An 18,651-nucleotide genomic window follows, 5' to 3' on the forward strand; every position below is an offset into this window, starting at 1 on the left:
ACAGCCGCACTCTGCTGCTTCCATTTTATTTTTGTACTTTTTTCTTACATTTTACACTTTTTTTTTACGTTTTCTGTTAAATTATATGGTTCCCCCTCACATCCATCTTCTTTCTCACATGGGGGGGAATGCAATGGTATGTAATGTAACTTAATGTACTAATTGCTTAATAACTAAAACTATAAAGTATTTAAGGGCAAAGGCCTCATGCTACGAGGTAGAATGGGTAATATAAGTTATATATGACTTATATTAGTCTATAAACCTACTAACATAATTAATGACAAATTAATTTAATTAATTAATTTAACTATTTTGGTAGATAGCTATGTTAAAATGATGCATTTGCACTAACCTACATACTAATAACTAAAATTGAAATAAATTTAGAAGTATGACTGCTAGTTAGTAATTGAAATCCAAAATTATGTAGTTTGTTTCTTTCACACTCACACTCTCATTCATTCTTCTACATTTGTCATTTGTTCAGTTCTTTCTTTCTACTCTGCACTCCTTAGTCACATTTTACATTGTTTCTTAAAATTCAAATTTTTTTTTTTTTGACATTTTCTGTTAAATTATATGGTTCCCCCACATCCATCCTCTTTCTCACATGGAGGGGGAATGCAATGGTATGTAATGTAACTTAATATACTAATTACCTAATAACTAAGATTAAAATAAAGTTAGAAGTAAGACTGCTAGTTAGTAAGTAATGAAATCCAAAATTATGTAGTTTATGTTCTTTCACACTCTCATTCATTCTTCTGGCATTTGTGTCATTTGTTCAGTTCTTTCTTTCTACGCTGCACTCCTCAGGCACCTTAGCTTACTATTGTTTTTCAGTTGCAGTGCAGCCCCGGCTGCATGTCTTGCAGGTCAGTGGGTAGTGCAGTGTACATGTTGGTGTTGTTAGTATAAGGGTCAAATTGTATTAGTATGTCTAACTTAGATTATTATTAACTGTGTGATACAGCCAATTACATTCATTCATTCCTTCACTCACTCCATTTACCATAACACTCATTCACTCCCCCTTGCTGGGTCACTCTCTTTCACCAAAACTACATTCATTCCCTCTTACCACAATTCCTGTTTCACTCTATCATTCAGTGCCCAGAAGGTTTACTCACTCTTTCCTTCTTTCATTCTACATTGCATCTCCTTACAACAAGCTTACTAATGTTATTCAGCTAAGTTTTGTCCCTGGCTGTCTGTATATCTCCCTCCCCTTCATAATTACTTAGTAAGTATGGGCCCCCAGGTCCCACATAAAGCAGGGTTATTCCTGGGGGGGGGGAAGCCCAGTCAATCTGGGTATGTTTATTTCAGTTTTTCCTTCAGGATGCTGAGTACAGCTATCCTCTCAGATTTATCTCATCATCTGGGTGTGGAGGAGACATGGGGCCCTTTGGCTATGGATTATTGCTTGGCCATGGAGGAGGAGGCAGCAAGGTCTGTCTCTGGGTATTTCGTCTTATTTCAAATGTTTTTTGGGCAAAATTTTCTAAAGCTTTGTAATTATTCTCCTCTATTATGAATAGGTGTACTTGTCCCATGTGGATGTGGGGGAGAATCTGCTAAATTGTGTCCTTGGAATATCATAGATTATATAGATTAGAGAGAGAATATGTTCCCAATCTTCACTCTCACCTCAGGTGCAGTTTGGGTCATCAATCAGCCCTAAGGAAATTTATTTTGCTTTAGGGAGCTGTGACCTGTCAAAATAAAGGTTGTAAAGGTCCAGGGGTGTACCACTTTGCTGGCTTTGGACTAACAATGATGCTTGTGGCAGAAACCTTTTGGTAACAAGACCTCTGGTTTCTTGCTCCCAATTTGACTGCCATAGCTCGTGGAAATTTGTGGCTATTATTTTTCTTTCAGCCTTTATCTTATTGGCTGTGTTAAGGGCTATCCCCAGAAATTCTGAGTATGCCCTTTTTAATTCTGTAGTAAAGGCCTCTTTTGGCTACTTCCAAATAAAGTGGGAGCGCACCAGCCAGCACTTGCAGTGCCAGAGTGCTCACAGTGCAGCATGCTCTTGTATTGTTCTCTGGATAGTTTCTAGTTTGTTCCTGTTTCTGACTATGGCCGTACTGGTGAACCACACACCACTCCATAGGTTATGATAGGTAGGAACACTGCACTGTATGATTGCCACGGTCCTTTTGAGCCTCCAGTCCGCTCTACAGATCCCGGCAATCATGCCTGCATAATTTCTCACTTTTTTTGCCAGGTATGCCAGATGGGGATAGAAAATTAATTTTGAATCAAAAACAACTAAATATTTCAGTTCTGTTATCACTTTTGATAGTAGTTGTATTAATTTTGATTTGTGGAAGTCTTATGTTCATACAAAGGGTACTAGGAAAGTTTTGCAATACAGCTTTGTTTATTTAATTTTTTCAAAGTAATTTCCTCTACATTCAATACACCTCTCCATCCTCCGAAACCAATCTTTAAACCAGTTCTGCCAAGTTTCACTAGGGAGTAAAGCACACTTGTTGTCCCAAGCCCGTAGAAGGTCCTCATCACTGGAAAACCGCCTCCCTTTTAGCTTCATTTTCACATGCGGGAACAGTGCAAAGTCGCAGGGAGCAAGGTCTTGTCTGTAGGGAGGGTGCTCGAGAAGTTTCAGTCCTGTCGTGGTCAAATATTTGGTGCAGGCTTTGGCGCGGTGAGCTGCAGCATTATCGTGATGGAGGTACCAGGTGTCCATTCTTGACTTTGGCCGCAGGTTCTTCATAGATCCAATGACTTTAGGCAGGCATTGTTCAGTATACCACTTAGCTGTGACTGTCTTCTGCGTGTCCAAAACGACACGTTCCACAATTCCACTCGATTTGAAAAATACAGCTATCATTTTCTTCTTTACAGATCGGGATTTTCTGACAATTACGGGTGTGTTGTCATCATCAAAGACCCAAACTTTGTTTTGAGCCTTGGTCGGCAGATCGTAATAGTACAGCCAAGTCTCGTCACCTGTCACGATGTTGTTCACATACCGAGATTGTCCCTTATCAAACTTTTTTAACATCTCCCGGCACCAAGTCACACGTCGTGTCATCTGCTCTTCAGTCAGTTGATGCGGCACCCAGAGAGAACAAAGTTTCTTCACGTGCAAATGATCTTGCAGAATCGAACGAATTGCTGGTGCATTTAGGCCCAAAGTATCCTCTATCTGTTGGTAGGTCACTCGCCTGTTTTCGTCAAGCATTTTCCTCACAGCAGTAACGTTTTCCTCCGTAACTGACGTTCGTGGCCTTCCCGGCCTCTCCGAATCCTCCAGAGTGAAATTTCCCCTTTGGAATTCTCTATACCACCTGAATATCGTTGTACGATGTGGACAATCATCATCTAGTGCAAGAGTCATTTCTTCTAAGCACTGGTCTATGGTTAAACCACGCACGAAATTATACCGCAAAACTGTCCTTATCTCATTTCGTGACCACGATGCCACCGCAAGCACTTTACACTCTCACTACTAATGAATAACTGAGCCCATCGACTTGGCGCGGCGGCTACTATGCACGTATGAACATGTCTCAACATGCAGCAACAAGCAGCTTCCTGTGATTCATTGTTGCGTCATATTTCAAAACTTTCCTAGTACCCTTTGTATTTCCTTTTGTGGAGGTTTTATGTTAAAATTTCCTTTCGGTAATATAGATTGTTTTATCAAGCTATATTCTGAGCATGTGCACTTGTGTCCACTCCTGCAGCAGTGTGAGGGCAGCATTTTACCTTTGTTTTTTCAAGGAGAATTGAATTGGCCACAATGGCTAGGGTTTCCACTGGACCCAGATCCAAGGCCAGAAATTCATCCAGAACAATTGTTCAGAAGAAAGGGCCAAGGATTGATCCCTATGGGCAGCCTTTATTCACAGGGTGTCACTTCATGGAACCTTGTACCAACCAAGACTCTTCTGTCTTTAAGGTAGCTGTTTATTACCTGAAAGGTTTTGTGGGACATTTGTTTCCTAAGGACACTATGCCACCAGAGTGAGTAAAATGTCCTAGCAAAGTCTATCGAAATTGCTAACACATATTTACCCTCTGTATTTATTTACTGTTGTCAGTAGGTGGTGCATGGCATCCTCCATAGAGTTGCCCTGCTTAAAACCATACTTATTATTTGTGTGATAGCCTAAGCAGGCTATCACAAAAATATCTGCGTAGTATACAGATATTCCATTATATATTAATCTTTCATATATTTTCCCTAGTACAGAGAGGAGAGCTATTGGTCTATATGACTTTGGGTCTGTGGGGGTTTTTCTAGGTTCTTGAGAATTAATCAAAATACCGCTTTTTTCCAGATTTTTGGGAATATTCCTTCTCTCATGCAATAATTATATAGAGCTATTAATTTATCTGGTGCAATCTCAGCTAGTTTTTTGTTTTGATGATTTCAACCTCTAAGAGGTCAAAACCAGGACATTTATTATTCTTAGTTTTACATAAGACTGTTTGTAATTAATCTGTTGTAAAGAGAGGCTCTGTGTTGGCATTTTCATATTCTGTGTTTTCTTTTATAATGCCAATCTGAGTAGGGGAGTAATTCCCATCCTCAGTCTGGATAATAGTACCCAGAATATTATTTATAGACTCTGCCCAATGCAGGGTTGGGGGTTCCATCTGGTTTGACTGTTGTTTCTATTACATCACCTTGGCAGCTTGCTGGTGACAATTCTGTACACGAGTCCCCACCAAGGGACTCGTATACAGAATTGTCACATCTGGAATGAGGACATCTGGAAATTCCAACCCCCCCAAGGGTCATTTCCAGATGTCCCCACCAAATGCCACCAGGATTCTTTTTTCTTTTCTTTTATGAGGGAAGTAAAGGAAGTATATTGGCTCCTGAGAGTCCTTTAGGAATCTTAGTGCATCAACCTCATTTTGTGGCCAAGGTGTTCTGGCTGTCCTGAAAATGTCTTCTCACCTGTTGCACCCTTCTCCTTAGTATAGTCAGTTCAGGGCACCACCACGGGACTACCTGCTTCCTAGGTTTGATGTTTTAATAATAATGTCAGTCATAATCAGTGCATGGTTGTCCAGGCTGTGATTGTTGTTTGATCTAGATTTATATCTATTAGTTCTATAGCTGTTTGCAGTTTTCTGTTTAGTTAAAAAGTTATTGCTCTGTGATCTGATGTAGTTTAGGCTGGCTGGACACACCAGTCTGTAACTTTGTATGCTATTGAATTTGTGGCAAGAGGGACATCATGGTACTGCTAAAAGTAGGCAGGTTATTAGGTTGGTTTAGTACCTGAAATTTAGAGGTGAAACCAAATGAAGTGCAGCTGTTATCATCTTAGCAGACAATGTATCCATTTGCATTTGCTGAACTATGCACTGATGTTCCAATATGTACATGTGTATGTACTGTGAAATTTTTAGTTGTGGTTCAAGAAAAAGTTTACATAAGGTTGAGTTTATGTAAGTCAAATCATATGTAAGTTGGGGAGCACCTGTGTTATGCTTTACTGTATAAAATATTCTTTGGTATTTTGCTTTATCTTACAGTTTTTATTTTTTTAAAATGGTTAAGTATTAATAACCACCCTGTTGTATTCTTGAGTGAATATAGAGGCAAAGAATGTTAAATTCATGAGCTGTCTCCATGTTGTCATCTGTATTGGTCCTGCTGCTTTTCTGTAGTGCCCAGCATAATTTACCTACAAAGAATTCTTCCCCATTTCTTGAAATTCTTTGCATTCTTCATTACAGTGTAGTGGTTTTGTCATTTGCCACTCAGTTGGAGAGTCCTGAGTTCAATTCCTTTCTGACTAGAGGAATTTCTGAAGTCCTCTTCATTCAAGTCTGTAGTAACTGATCTCAGGCAGAGGAAGTGGGACTCCCCACATGAGCTATTCCAGGTTTTTCAGCATACACAACATGCAATTCAGCCATGAAGACACACTAGTACAGACAATACACAATGGTGCAATATGGTCTATGCTGCTGATATGCCTAAACCCAACAGCAGCATCTCTTTGACAAATTCTTTTCATAATCTGCCTTAGCCTATCTTAATCTTTAAATAACTGGATTATAAACTATTTGTACTTTGTACATTCCACATCGAACAAGGGTCTTTTGATGGTCTGTAAATAATAACCTTCTTTTCTGATACTAATTTCATAAATTTTTTTGGTTGTTCATTTCAGTTTTCACCTTTCACCTTGTATCATATCATTTTTAAAAGAATGAAGTGATATGGAGAATAGAATCATTTTCTGAAATACTTCTCAAATAGCAACTGTATTTCTTAGAAATTTCAGCAGCTCCGTGATAATATTACCATTATCAGTGGGATCAAGTGAGATAACGTTACCATTATCAGTTAATCGCACTGAAAAGCATTTTGAACTCAGGTTATGTCTCAGGCCATTATAATCTGGTGACTGCAGTGGTCTCAGACAGTTTTTAAATTCTATACAGTGGGACCAACTGATGATGCTACTACCAACAGCAAATTCTAAATGGGAAGCATTCAAGGAACTAATCTTGGAAGCTACTAGGCTTTTTTTACCAACTAAGAAATACTGTTCAAGGTTTAGGCCTAAATAGATGTCAGATGAACTAATGAAACTTGTGGCATAGAACAAAAATGCATGCGATGCATATAAATTATCAGGAGACATAGTTCCTATGGTAGATATAAGATGGTCTGTAGTCAAGTCACAAAGGAGGTTAAGCAAGCAAAGGCAGATTATGAGAAATCTTTGGCAGAGGATGCTAAGAAAAACAGTAAAGACTTCTTTACTTATGTAAACTCTAGAAGGAAGGGGATGAATCAGATTGGCCCACTTGATATCGATGGTTCAACTGATGATGATCCTGCTCAGGTAGCTGACAAACTGAATGAGTATTTTGCATCTACATTCACACATGAGGAATTCTATAGAGAGGTGGAAGCCAGAAGCAACTCTAACAGGGAGTTAAATGATTTTGTAATAACTGATGGGATTCATCGGACCAGACAACAGATTTCCTCATGTTGATGGTTCAGTGTTGGTGCTGACATGCCCATGCAAGTGCAGTTTCTTGTGTCTCACAGTGAGCATGTTTCCAAATCCTGTGTAGTCTGAATGTGTATTTATGTTTAAAAAAAAAAAATTTAAACAGGAATATATGTTCATATGCATGTTCAAAATTTTACATGATTAATGTTAAAAATGGAAAAAACTAATAGTTTTGTGTTTATTTTATGCTGGAATCAAAACATTCAGGTGATTCAGTTTATCTGAAATTTGAAGTGTTACAGCAAGTTGCATCATGTTTGGTGATTCAACTAGACAGTTTCATGCAAATCACCTCTTTACCTGTTTATCTGCATTCAGTTTGAATTAGCACAGATTGAATAGATGTTTTTTGTGTTTTATCGCATTTCAAAATGAATGATTTTATAGTTATCCTTCATTCAGCACTTTTTCATTTAGTGTGATTTCTTTTATCTTGAATATAATTTTTGCCTTGTGTAGTTTCCTGCCAAGGAACTTATAAAAAGCTGTGTTTCTATTCATTTCCATTTTTCTTCATGTGCACCACATCCAATCAAAGGTTGTGCAGTAGTTACTTAATCTTAAGATTAAGTTGTACCAGCAAAATTCAACAGAAGCTTAGTGAATTTGGAGATTGCATCCTAGATTGCACTCTTCAATGTTTAGCATTAGTAGAGGCATATGATGCAAAAAAGCAAGCTTATATAGCATCAGCCAAAAAAAAAAAAAATTAAACTTCAAACTGTTCACTTCAAAGGTTGGTCTAGTTCTGCCTTGAACTTATTTAGGTTGTAGACCTCCACTACAACAGATGGAAGTTTGTTCCAACTATCAACCACCCACTGCTTAAAGGTGAATTTCCTCACATCTATTCTTCAATTGTCTTTCCTCAATTTGAATTTATGTCCCCTCAGGTGAGTAATCCGAGCAAGAGGAAGAATCCCATTAGCACTGACTTTGTTCAAACCATTCAAGGCCGTATACACCTCAATTAGATCACCTCACAGGTGCCTAGTCTCCAGACACTGTAATTTGTAAAACTTAAGCTTTTCTCGGTAACACCAACCCTTTGTTCCACTCACCAATCGCGTTGCCCTTCTCTGTACTCATTCCAACATCTCTACATCTTTCCTAAAATGAGGCCTCCAGACCTCTATACAGTACTGAAGGTGTGGCCCAACCATTGCTTTATACAAGGGAACAATCATCCTCTTATCCCTGCTAGCAAAATTCCTGTATATCATTGACAAGACACCATGAGCTACTCTTGCAGCCTGTCTGCACTGCTCAGAAAACTTTATATCTGACTGCACAATTACCCCCAGATCCTTTTCATTCTCCCCTACCCTGAGTGTAGTACCACCCAGTTGATAATGCTATTCTGGGGTTGCTGTTATCGATATGCAGTACAGGCAACCTCCTTATACCATGGTACTTCCACAATATGGTTCCGCTCTAACACGATTGATAAATTGCAGCAATCCTTGCATAACACTGTACTTATATAACACGGTTACAGAATTACAGAAAACCACTATTACATGGTATTTTTGAGCTTTTGTGTAGGGAAAAACCTGCTATTTTGTTGGATGTAATTTTTAAACATTTGCATTCTTTTTTGTGAATCCCTGCTATTAACTCACTAGTCGTTATGCAAAAAAAAAAAAAAAAAAAAAAAAATAATAATAAATATTTATTGGTAAATCCACGCATTTTATTTTGTTGAGAAATCACTGTGTTAGTTCTGTGCTATTGAACCTATGCTAGGTTGAGACCATAAAAATTTGTGACTTTGAAGCATGCAGTTTGTAACTTTTAAGGTTATTTTGGTTTTTATTTGATCGTTTATAAATTTTTCTAGGTATGTATTACTAAACTTTGTTCTTAAGAAGCATATTGGAATAATTTCTTTGTTGTAAATTAAATTCCAGCCCTAAATTATGCCTAAGGAAATTAGGTATTATTTGAGTAACTGCCAATTTATTTAAGAATGGGTTCTAAATTGTTTTATGCCAGCTGTGGAAAAGTATTTAAAGCAATAAAATCTAGATTTCAAAATTTTATTACTATTGGATAACGTGCCAGGCAAACCAAAATGTTGAAGTAATGTTCCTACCACCTGATACAACTTCTTTAATTCAGCCATTAGATCAAGGCATTATATCTACCTTTAAAACTCATTACATCAGAAAATCATTACAATGGATTTTGGAAAAAAATCGATTCCGAATCTATTGAAGTAATGGAGGCATGGAACCATTTTTCAATTGTGGGCTGTATCGGAATCATAGCTTTATTGCTCAAAGAAGTAAAACAGTCGACACATGCGTTTTGGAAAAATGGCCAGAATCAGTTCATTCAGGAAATATGGTCGAACTAGCAGAAAACAGAATTGGTGCAAAGTAGAACTTGCTAAGACGGTAGGAGGGGAAGCTTTTGATGATATGACTACTGAAGATGTTCACGAATTACTGTTAGAAAAGAGACTGGCAAAGCGGATTTGGTGGAAATGACATTGGAGGTAAACCAAATCAATTCAGAGGATAATAATGCAAATGAAACTTCTGAAGTTCCAAATTTTACTCTAAAAAGGATTATGGGTAAGCATAAATTTAGCCGAGCAATTAGAATCTTATTTTTTTTATGCAGATCCTTCGACTGGAAGGAACACCAAGTTCCAAAGTGAGCTTCAAAAATGTTTAGCTCCATACCATGCAATTTACAAAGATCTATCATGTAAAAATAAACAATCCCAGAATACTGATATTTTAAAGAGAGCAGAAGATACATGAAATCTAGATGGTGCAGAAGAAAGTAAAAAAGGTAAAGATCTCCTGAAACAGAGAAAACGTTCTCGTTTGATTGTGCTTAGCAGCAATGAAGATGAAGAAAATTAAATGGACATACATTAACTGTCATATTATGTATCACAGTTTGTAAGACATTCAGTTATTACTATTTTTAATAAAATTTTTCTGATAGTTATAAAATTATTTTAATAATTTTTTAAAAATTTTATTTTATTTTAATGTTTCTATTTTTAATAAAAACTTTCTGATAGTTATAAAAAAAGATATTTTTGTTATCTTTTGGGACGTAACCTCCCCTTTTTTGTATTGGTTCTTAGTCCTGTATAACACTGTTTTCCATTACATGAGATTTTATAGGAATCTAACTACTGTGTTATACGAGGGTTACCTGTACTTTACATTTGTCAATGATACACTTCAGTAGCCACACTGAACCCATCTGCTCAACTTTTCAAGATCCTGCTGCAGTAGCGTGCGTTTTTATTCTCTGCCACGCATTTTTATTCTCTGTCACGAGTCTCATTAGGTTGTTTGACATAGATTTAGGCCTAAACCTTGAACAGTGTTTGTTAGTTGGTATGAAAAGCCTAGTAGCTTCGAAGATTAATTCCTAGAATGCTTCCCATTTAGAATTTACTGTTGGTAACATCATCAGTTGGCCCCACTCTATAAAATTTCTGAGACCACGGTAGTCACCTTTACGAAAGCAAAAATCCTTTCCTTCACCCCTAATGGTAGGTGCATCGTTAAGTAAATTCCACATCAGTACACTGTGATCACTGCCACCTAGTGGTTCCTTTATCTGCAGATTCTTAATGCATGAAGAATCATTGCTGATAATCAGATCAAGAGATCATATTACTTCCTCTTGTTGCCTCTCGAACATACTTGTATGACATGGGGGGAATGGAATGTATATGATGGTGTTTTATTGTGTATTTTGGGGTTGGTTTCGTGTGTACTTTATAGTTTGTAATGATCATCTACAACAAGGGTGGCCAACTTTTTTTTTTCTTCAAAATGTGCCACGATCTACCATCTCAAGAATTTCATTGCACATGGTTAAAAAAGTGAATCAATACATATTGAAATATGTTGTTTATAAATTTTAAAATTAAATACAATTCAGAATTTTTATTTTAAATTCATACGTATTTTAATTTATGTGAAGTTTGTGACTTCATGTCATCTTCCAACATTCAAAATCGTGGATATACTGTGATAAGGCCAACTGTAAAGAATCTTCTGTGTTTCGTCTGTGTTCGTAGAGTGATTATTCGTCTTTGTTTCAAATACAAAAGGCTGATCCACATAGATACATGGAACCAAAACAGGAATTTAAACGTTCACTGCATTTTTTTACATTTGGGTACTTTTCTTGGCAAACATTTCCAAAAGTCCTTTTTTGATGATCTGGCTTTTAGGAAGATATCGCAATGTAATAATTTCATTTTCAAGTAATATTTTCTGCAATTTTTTTCTTATCTAAGTCGACATTAAATATATTGAACAATGTCTTCAATTGTTTTAAAATCACTGAATCTGGTTTCAAAATCATCCACAACTTTCTCAATTTCAGAAACATATTTCTCACTATTAAATTCAAAAACGGTATATTTTTGCAAATGATCGAATTTGTTTTTCTTTGAGATCCTTAGCCATTGCCAAAAATTGATATTTATATGCAGAAATATTACTAATCGTGTCACCCACATTTTTATTTTTTCCTTGTAATTCTAAATTCAGATCTCTTAATTTACTGGTAAAATCTGCCAAAAAAAGCCAGATCACACAACCACTTTGTATCTTGTAGTTGCTCATAATCATCATCACCCTTTGATAAACAAATTTTTTAATTTCATTCAGCAAATTTCGAAATCTCTGTAGAAACTTAATCCGATTCATCCACCTCACATCTGTGTGATATCAGATCTGGTTCATTTTCATCGAGTTGCATTTTGAAAAGTCTCTATTGAAGAGATTGTCCTCTGATTTCACGATTTTGAAAGATATGTCCATAACACTTAGAATTTAATCTTTTGCTGGCTAACGCTTGTTGGTGGATGATTCAGTGGTAACTCAAAAAATCTGGGAATTCATTCTTTTGGCACAATGCAATGAATCCGTTAAGATGCTCTGTCATTGCTTTGACTACATCTGTTATGGTACGAGCTTAAATAGTGGTAATTTTATATTTTCTAAGATCACTATTAGGTGTAAAATCAGGTTGGTTGTTGTTGTTGTTATTTGGTTTTTAGGAGCATTAGCAACTAAGGCCCGGGGATATGCGGTGGTCATTCCCTGACCTTTCCGCATCTTCCGTATTTGGTGGTCACGGGCTCGAACCCTGGTCTAATCAAGAAGCGTGTGCTATGCACTGCCGCTCCTGCCCACCTGGCTACGGAGGCGCCATCAGATTGGTATTTACCATGGAGTGCATTGAAGTGCCTTTCTAAATTTCCTTTTTTGGGTATAGCCACGGAAGCATTGCAAATCAAGGGACAACATTTTTCTTTTATCATTACAAAAAAGTATTCTAGTTCCCACTCTTGATGAAAATGATATGTTTTACTCTTTTGCGTAGTATTCGTTTTAAATCAAAGGATATTAAGTTAATGTATAAGTACTGTCCAGTTATTAAGTAAGCTAAATAAGAATTTGACACATACATTATGCTCTCCAAAATGTAACACTGCCCAGCGACAAGAATAGGCACATGGTTCAATGGATTTGTAAAAGCATATGCAGTGGGGTGCATAATAATAATAACATTTAGATTTTGACTAATCTATTTTTTATATATATTTAAAATTCGTCGAGATCGACTGAAATTAAAGCCGCAATCGACCTGTTGGCCATCCCTGATCTACAAGTATCTGAATATATTAAAATATAGAAAAAAACTATTGATAATCAAAATTTTCATTATTTCATGTTGTCTTTTCTTTCTTTACACTTCCATATCAGTATTGTGTCATATATCACACAGTGAAGGTTGTTACTTATTACATTTCTACACTGAATTTTTAAAAAATTGATTCATATTTTTGAGGGATATATTCCTTTAAAGAAGGTCTTCACAAAGTCCATCTTCTTCAACTCCTTGTGCTACTAAAAGGAAATGTATTAATTTAGAATACATTTCCTCTTAGTAGCATTTAGAAGTAGTACTTAAGTGCCTTGAAAAGGGTGATTGTGACTTATATTGATAATTCAGTGGTGTTGGCTGAATCTACTATGCATACTATAAAGAAAAAATAAAGTGTGGTTACGATGTAATTCCATCATCAGCAGCAAAATTGCAGAATTTGTGTAGATCGAAAATGGAGAAAATAAAGGCTTTGGATTGAAGACCAAACATAAGTCCTGTTAAACATACAGTAATTGAAGAGAAATTTTAAAACTTTTTGAAGATTTAAAAAGTAAATATAAATCTAATGAAAGTTTCAAGGCAAGTTCTGTATGAATTGAGTGGTGTGTGTGTGTGTTTTAAGGTGCTAATCTACACAAGTTGAAATTAGCTAGTGATGAGTTTGAGGCAGCAAAAGTATATTGCTATATGTTTCAAGCTATTGTAGGAAGAGGATATTTACTATGCTAAGTATTCATTGCAGACAAGACTTCTCTTTTTTTTTTTTTTTTTTGAAATATAATGCCCAGAAGAACTTATTTCCAGTGAGGAAAAGTTTGCACCTAGCTTTTGAAAACGGTAAAAGATAGATTAAACTGTTCTATAAGGAGGAAATGCTGAAGGGGATTTTAAGTTGAAGCCCATGGTAGTATATCTTTAAGTGTCCTTAGAGAGAGAATTAAAGAATATAAAAGAACCTCTCCTCTTGATGTAAAATCAGAAAGATGGGTAGTCAGGAAGATTTTCAAAGAATGGCTTATTTCTTCTACTCTGCTGCACAGAAATATTGCAAAAATAATGTGCATGAAGCGTTGTTGCTTCTCGAAAGTTCCTCTGGACACCCAACTTAAATGAGAAGTCTGGTAACTTTAGTTGAATTTTTTCCAAAAAATACAATAGCTTTGATCCATAACCTATGGATCAAGGTGCTATTACACATTTAAGGCTAAATGTTAAAAAAAAATATTAACCAAAATGATTCTCAAAACAGGAGGTGCAAGTCAAGAATTCTGGCAAAATTATATCATGCATGATATAATTTTGCCAGGTAAAATCAAACTGTCAACATTGAATTTAGAGTTGTGGAAAATATGGCCAGAAGGTATGATTTCCAATGCTTTGATTAACCAACAACTGTAATAACAGATCTTGTTACACTTTCACAAGATACAGGCTTCAGTGAGGTAGAGGAAGGAGTTTTTGAATTGGAGAGGATGAAAGCAACTTTAGAAGATGACGAAGGAAAAGACTCAGAAGGACAGATCACTCATCAGATTAAAACAAAGAAAGACAAGTTTGCACTTTAATTGATGAGGCATGGTCAGTTATTGAAGAGACCGATTCCATAGTAAACCAAAGTTCACATGTTTGTAGGGACTTGGATTAATCATTTGAATGTTAGAGGGAAATTTATAGGAGAAGCAGAAGTCTATTACTGTGCAAAGTGCATTGGAACATTTAGTAAAACTTCATTATGTACCAAGCATGAGTATACTTCCAGTAGAACACACTGACTTAATGAATGGATCCAGTGACAGTAATGAGGCTGCTTCCAACACAGGACCCCAATAAATCCATGCAGTCATTTCTCCTTTTCTGGTGAGTTTTTAATGATTTTTTTTCTCATTTTTTACAGTTTAATTTTTTTAATATTTTTAGTATTACATTTATTCTTACTGAAAGATAACTTTTGTTTAGTGTAGTAATTTTGTGGAATATCGGGCTTTTGTGCTCATCGGGCAAAAATGGTTAGGAGTGATGTTACTGATGGGTGTAGTATATATGGTAATGGCACAGTGCCTGTTACTATGAAGTTGTGCAATGGGGAAAGGGTTGGATCTGATAGAGTTTGAATGGGAGAATGATTTGTGGCACCAGGAAGACAGGGGTCAGCATCTTAGCAACTGCAAGCATTGTCAGCTGTTCGAGTGCTGTCGTAGTGAGGGTGTGGTGGATATGGTTCTGAGGTTGGCACGTGTTGTGCGGGATAACAGATTCTCATGGTCCCTCAATTAGTGGCAGAATACAACCAAGGTACACAGAGAAATGTGAGTAGGAGATTTGTTTCTGTGCCCATGTTGACAGACTGTCATCAACATCTCTGCCTGCAGTGGGCACAGGAGCACCATTCCTGGACATTGGATGACTGGAAATAGTTGTCTGGTCTGATAAATCAAGATTCCAGCTCCATCATACCAATGGATGGGTGCTTATTCAACAGCAAACAGATGAAAAGCTGCAACCAGACTACATGGTCGGATGAAGACAGGCTAGCAGTGGGGATGTTTTTATGGACTTCACTCATCCCCATTGAATACATCCACTCTGCCAGATCCATGGTTTTGGACCAAGTTTTGTCCTACGTGACCATGTATCCGGATAGTACTGGACTCTCAGCAAGACAACACCCCATGTCGCAAGGTCTACACTGTGTAGGAATGGTTTGAAGATTGTCCAAGCATTTTGTGTGCTTCCAGGCTGCTAAATTCCCCCAATATCAAACCAATTGAACATGGAATGCAGCATTCACCAGTCCATGCCTGAGCCTTGGGATGTTCAGCCAGTCCAGGATATTTGGGACACCTTTCACAGTCTCACTGCCATGCCAAGTGAAAGTGGTTACCGTGGCAAAAGGCAGCCCAACATGCTATCATTTAGCTGGTCATAATGTTATGTATGGCTCATGAGTGTATACTGCACTAAATGAGGGATATCTACTGATTTGCATGCATGAAATTAGGAAAAGTGCAACAACAACCTATGAAGTGATAATAACATTGCACAGAGAAGGTGCTGTGTGTCATTTGCAGACCTTAAAGAGGACTGCATGTCTGCCAAAGATGGTTCTTGTTCTGGCTGTCCTACTTCAAAAACCAGTGATTGTTTCTTGTGTTCATCAGTAGTGACTGACATATAATTCCACAAAGTCAATGGTGACATTGCTGTTTCTTATTGGACATCTTAATCTATTGGTACAAGATTTGGGAATGCACGTGCCTCACATTCCCATATGATCACACAGAATATGACACATTTTCACATGTTATGGTCTTGATCAACACGCATGCTGCTGATTCACACTTGTTTCTTCCATCATTACTGGTGACAAAGCATGGGTGTGTGGCTATGCCCCGGAAAAAAGGCCCAATCCTCTCAGTGGAAGAATCCATTCTCTCCAAGGTCCAACAGCAAGACAATTCTGATCAAATGTGAAGATTATGCTTAACATTCAGATTGATAAGCATAATCTTATTGACTCACAGGGCATTGTTCACTATGAATTTGTCCCGAATGGTCAAGCAGTGAACTAAGAATATTACAAAACAATACTACAGTAATGTTTGATTCTATTTGGAGAAAACAGCTGTAAAATTGGGGGCAGGAATCGGTATTTGCATCACAACATTGCTCCTGCACACTCGGTGATTTCCATTCAATAATTGCTTGAAAATGCTATCATTGTGGTTCCATCTGTCATACTCACCAAATTCCTTGTGATTTTTGCATTCTTTCTGAAGTGTAGAAGCCTCTTTGAAAGGTCACATATTTGCAACAACTGAAGAAGTTATTCAGAAAATGACACAGGATTAATTGCAATTCCAAAAGAAGTTTATTCGGAATAGTTATGTTGGAAATGGTGTTTGCATGCACTTTCAAGGAGAATCTCTGAAGATCCATCCAAATAGCTGGTAAGCTTCATTTCCCAAATAATAGTCAGTCCCTGAACTCTTTTGATCAAGCCTATAGTGTTTTTTAATTTTTTTTTATTTTGTTAATTTTTAAAGGTGTGAAAAAAGATATTTTAATATTTATAAAAAAATCACACACAATATGCAATATTGTGTATGATTTTCTTGCAATCTAAGAAAATATGAAATATTGGTATAATCCAAGCCAAATTAAAAATATATATAATAATAATAAAAATACCCTTTTTTTTTTTTTTTTTTTTTTGTTACAATTTGGGGTTGCCACTCTTGGGTTGAATTCCTTCATTTCCTTTCATTAAAGTCAAGCCCACTGTACCATGGAATGGGTACACTTTTGTAACTTTAATGAAAAATTTTTAATAGCCATATAGTTTTTTTTTTTTTTTTTTTGGTTTTATTAAAGCACTCTGTGGCAGCCTGGCCAGGACCGATGAATCAAGCTGAATGCGCACTGTAGTTGTTGAATACACACCTGTTCATCGGAATGATGGAGTAGGAACCTTGATTCATTAGATCAGACAATGCATCACCACTGCTACTTGTTTGGAAAGGTCTGGTTCAATTCCCTTCAAAGAATTGGAGGAATTTCTAAAGTTGTTTGCATTCGGGGCTGTAGTTAGCTGAAGTGTAAGGGTTTTTCCCTGTAAGGTATTCCAGGTTTTTCAGTCTGCACAGCATGCTGAATTGGCTGAGCAACTTCTATAGATATGATACATTTATGGTTATGACTGTGCAGGGACCCATTAATACATATTTATTTTATGATGGTATTGAAAAATTGTAAATTTTTAATATCTGTAATCATTGGCATTATCTCAAATTTATTTAGAGGGACATAAATTTCTTAGAAAAAAATATAATAGAGGCACAATATTCTGTGTGAATTGGAAAAAAGTACATCAGTAAACAACAATTAATATATATGCTATGCTGAGAAAAGTTTGCTTTCATATAAATCTGCCCAAGATCCTCATATTGAAACCCTGTCCATCATGCCATCACAAAATGACTTTTTTTTTTTTTTTTTTTATATGAAAAGGAAATCAAAAAAGGAGGAAATCAAATCTTCTCAACAATAGCAACAGTGGAAGGTCATCTCCCTAGAGAATAATCATCCCTCACAGCCTAGAGCTTTCAGTTTCTCAGGAAAGTTATTGGAGTGAAAGAGAAGCCTACAGCACCCTACACCAGCCACTTCCTGTAGAATAGAGTGACATCACCATGCATACCAATAGTATTCATGTTTGCTTTCTTCCATCTCTTCCCCAGAATACTCTTGCTGTAATAAAAAGTGTGAAGTTATTTTTTTAATAGGATGTAGTGTTTGTATTTTCACTCTATAACAACTCCTCTTTTAATTTCAGATCAGTTTAATCTTCTACAAGTCAAGGAATGGGTTGGGGAGTTAAATGCACTGAGACTTACAGATAATGGTGGTAATGGAGATCAGAATGAAGATTATAACTAACAGTGGAAATCTCGGGGCTAAAAAGCCAGATGAGATTTTACTCCCAGGGCCAAAAGGAGCAAACCATGCAGTGCTTCTGGGCTGCCAGATGACAAGAAGGAAAGCTGTTGCCAAAAAAATATTTGATCAGCTAAGAGACAGAAGTCTGATTTAGATGTGTACCCATCTCTGACCTTTTTAATATTAGCATTGAATTACATTCATGAGTATGCTTCACACTCAAAATTTCAGTTCCATGTTAGAGAAAATGTGCACAGAGTATTTGAGAAAATATAGAATTAAAATTTTAAAATGAAAATTGTTTCAGTTGAGTTATTTGCAGTCTCAAATACATTTTTCTTTCCAGAATATATGTGCTATTAGGGCTGGTTAATCATTAATCACCTTATCTTACGTGGCTGTGGCATTATTTTTATAACTTTGGCACAAGTGTAATGGTAATGTCTGTATATATTTTAATGTTCTATATTTTAAGATTGGAAAAATAATTACCCTACTACAAAATCATGTTGTTTAAAGTTGT

The 18,651-nt window shown here is 36.5% G+C and overlaps 1 protein-coding gene across 6 annotated transcripts in view; it reads left to right on the top strand.

Moving 5' to 3' along the window:
- LOC150085538 (5'-deoxynucleotidase HDDC2) overlaps positions 1-18,426 on the top strand; it is a 173,125-nt gene extending 154,699 nt beyond the window's left edge. For 5 of the 6 annotated variants that reach the window (XM_090373324.1, XM_090373325.1, XM_090373321.1 and 2 more), the window contains exon 6: positions 18,025-18,426. In XM_090373324.1, the coding sequence (XP_090229450.1) occupies positions 18,025-18,128 (104 nt within the window). In that variant the 3' untranslated portion in view covers positions 18,129-18,426. Of the gene's footprint in view, positions 1-17,699; positions 17,924-18,024 lie in introns of those variants that run through there. The other variant, XM_090373322.1, reaches the window with a different exon arrangement.
- The last annotated feature ends 225 nt before the right edge of the window (positions 18,427-18,651 follow it).

Source organism: Mastigoproctus giganteus, chromosome 5 (assembly GCF_048544385.1).
Source record: "Mastigoproctus giganteus isolate SK-2022 chromosome 5, ASM4854438v1, whole genome shotgun sequence".
NCBI lineage: Eukaryota > Metazoa > Arthropoda > Arachnida > Uropygi > Thelyphonidae > Mastigoproctus > Mastigoproctus giganteus.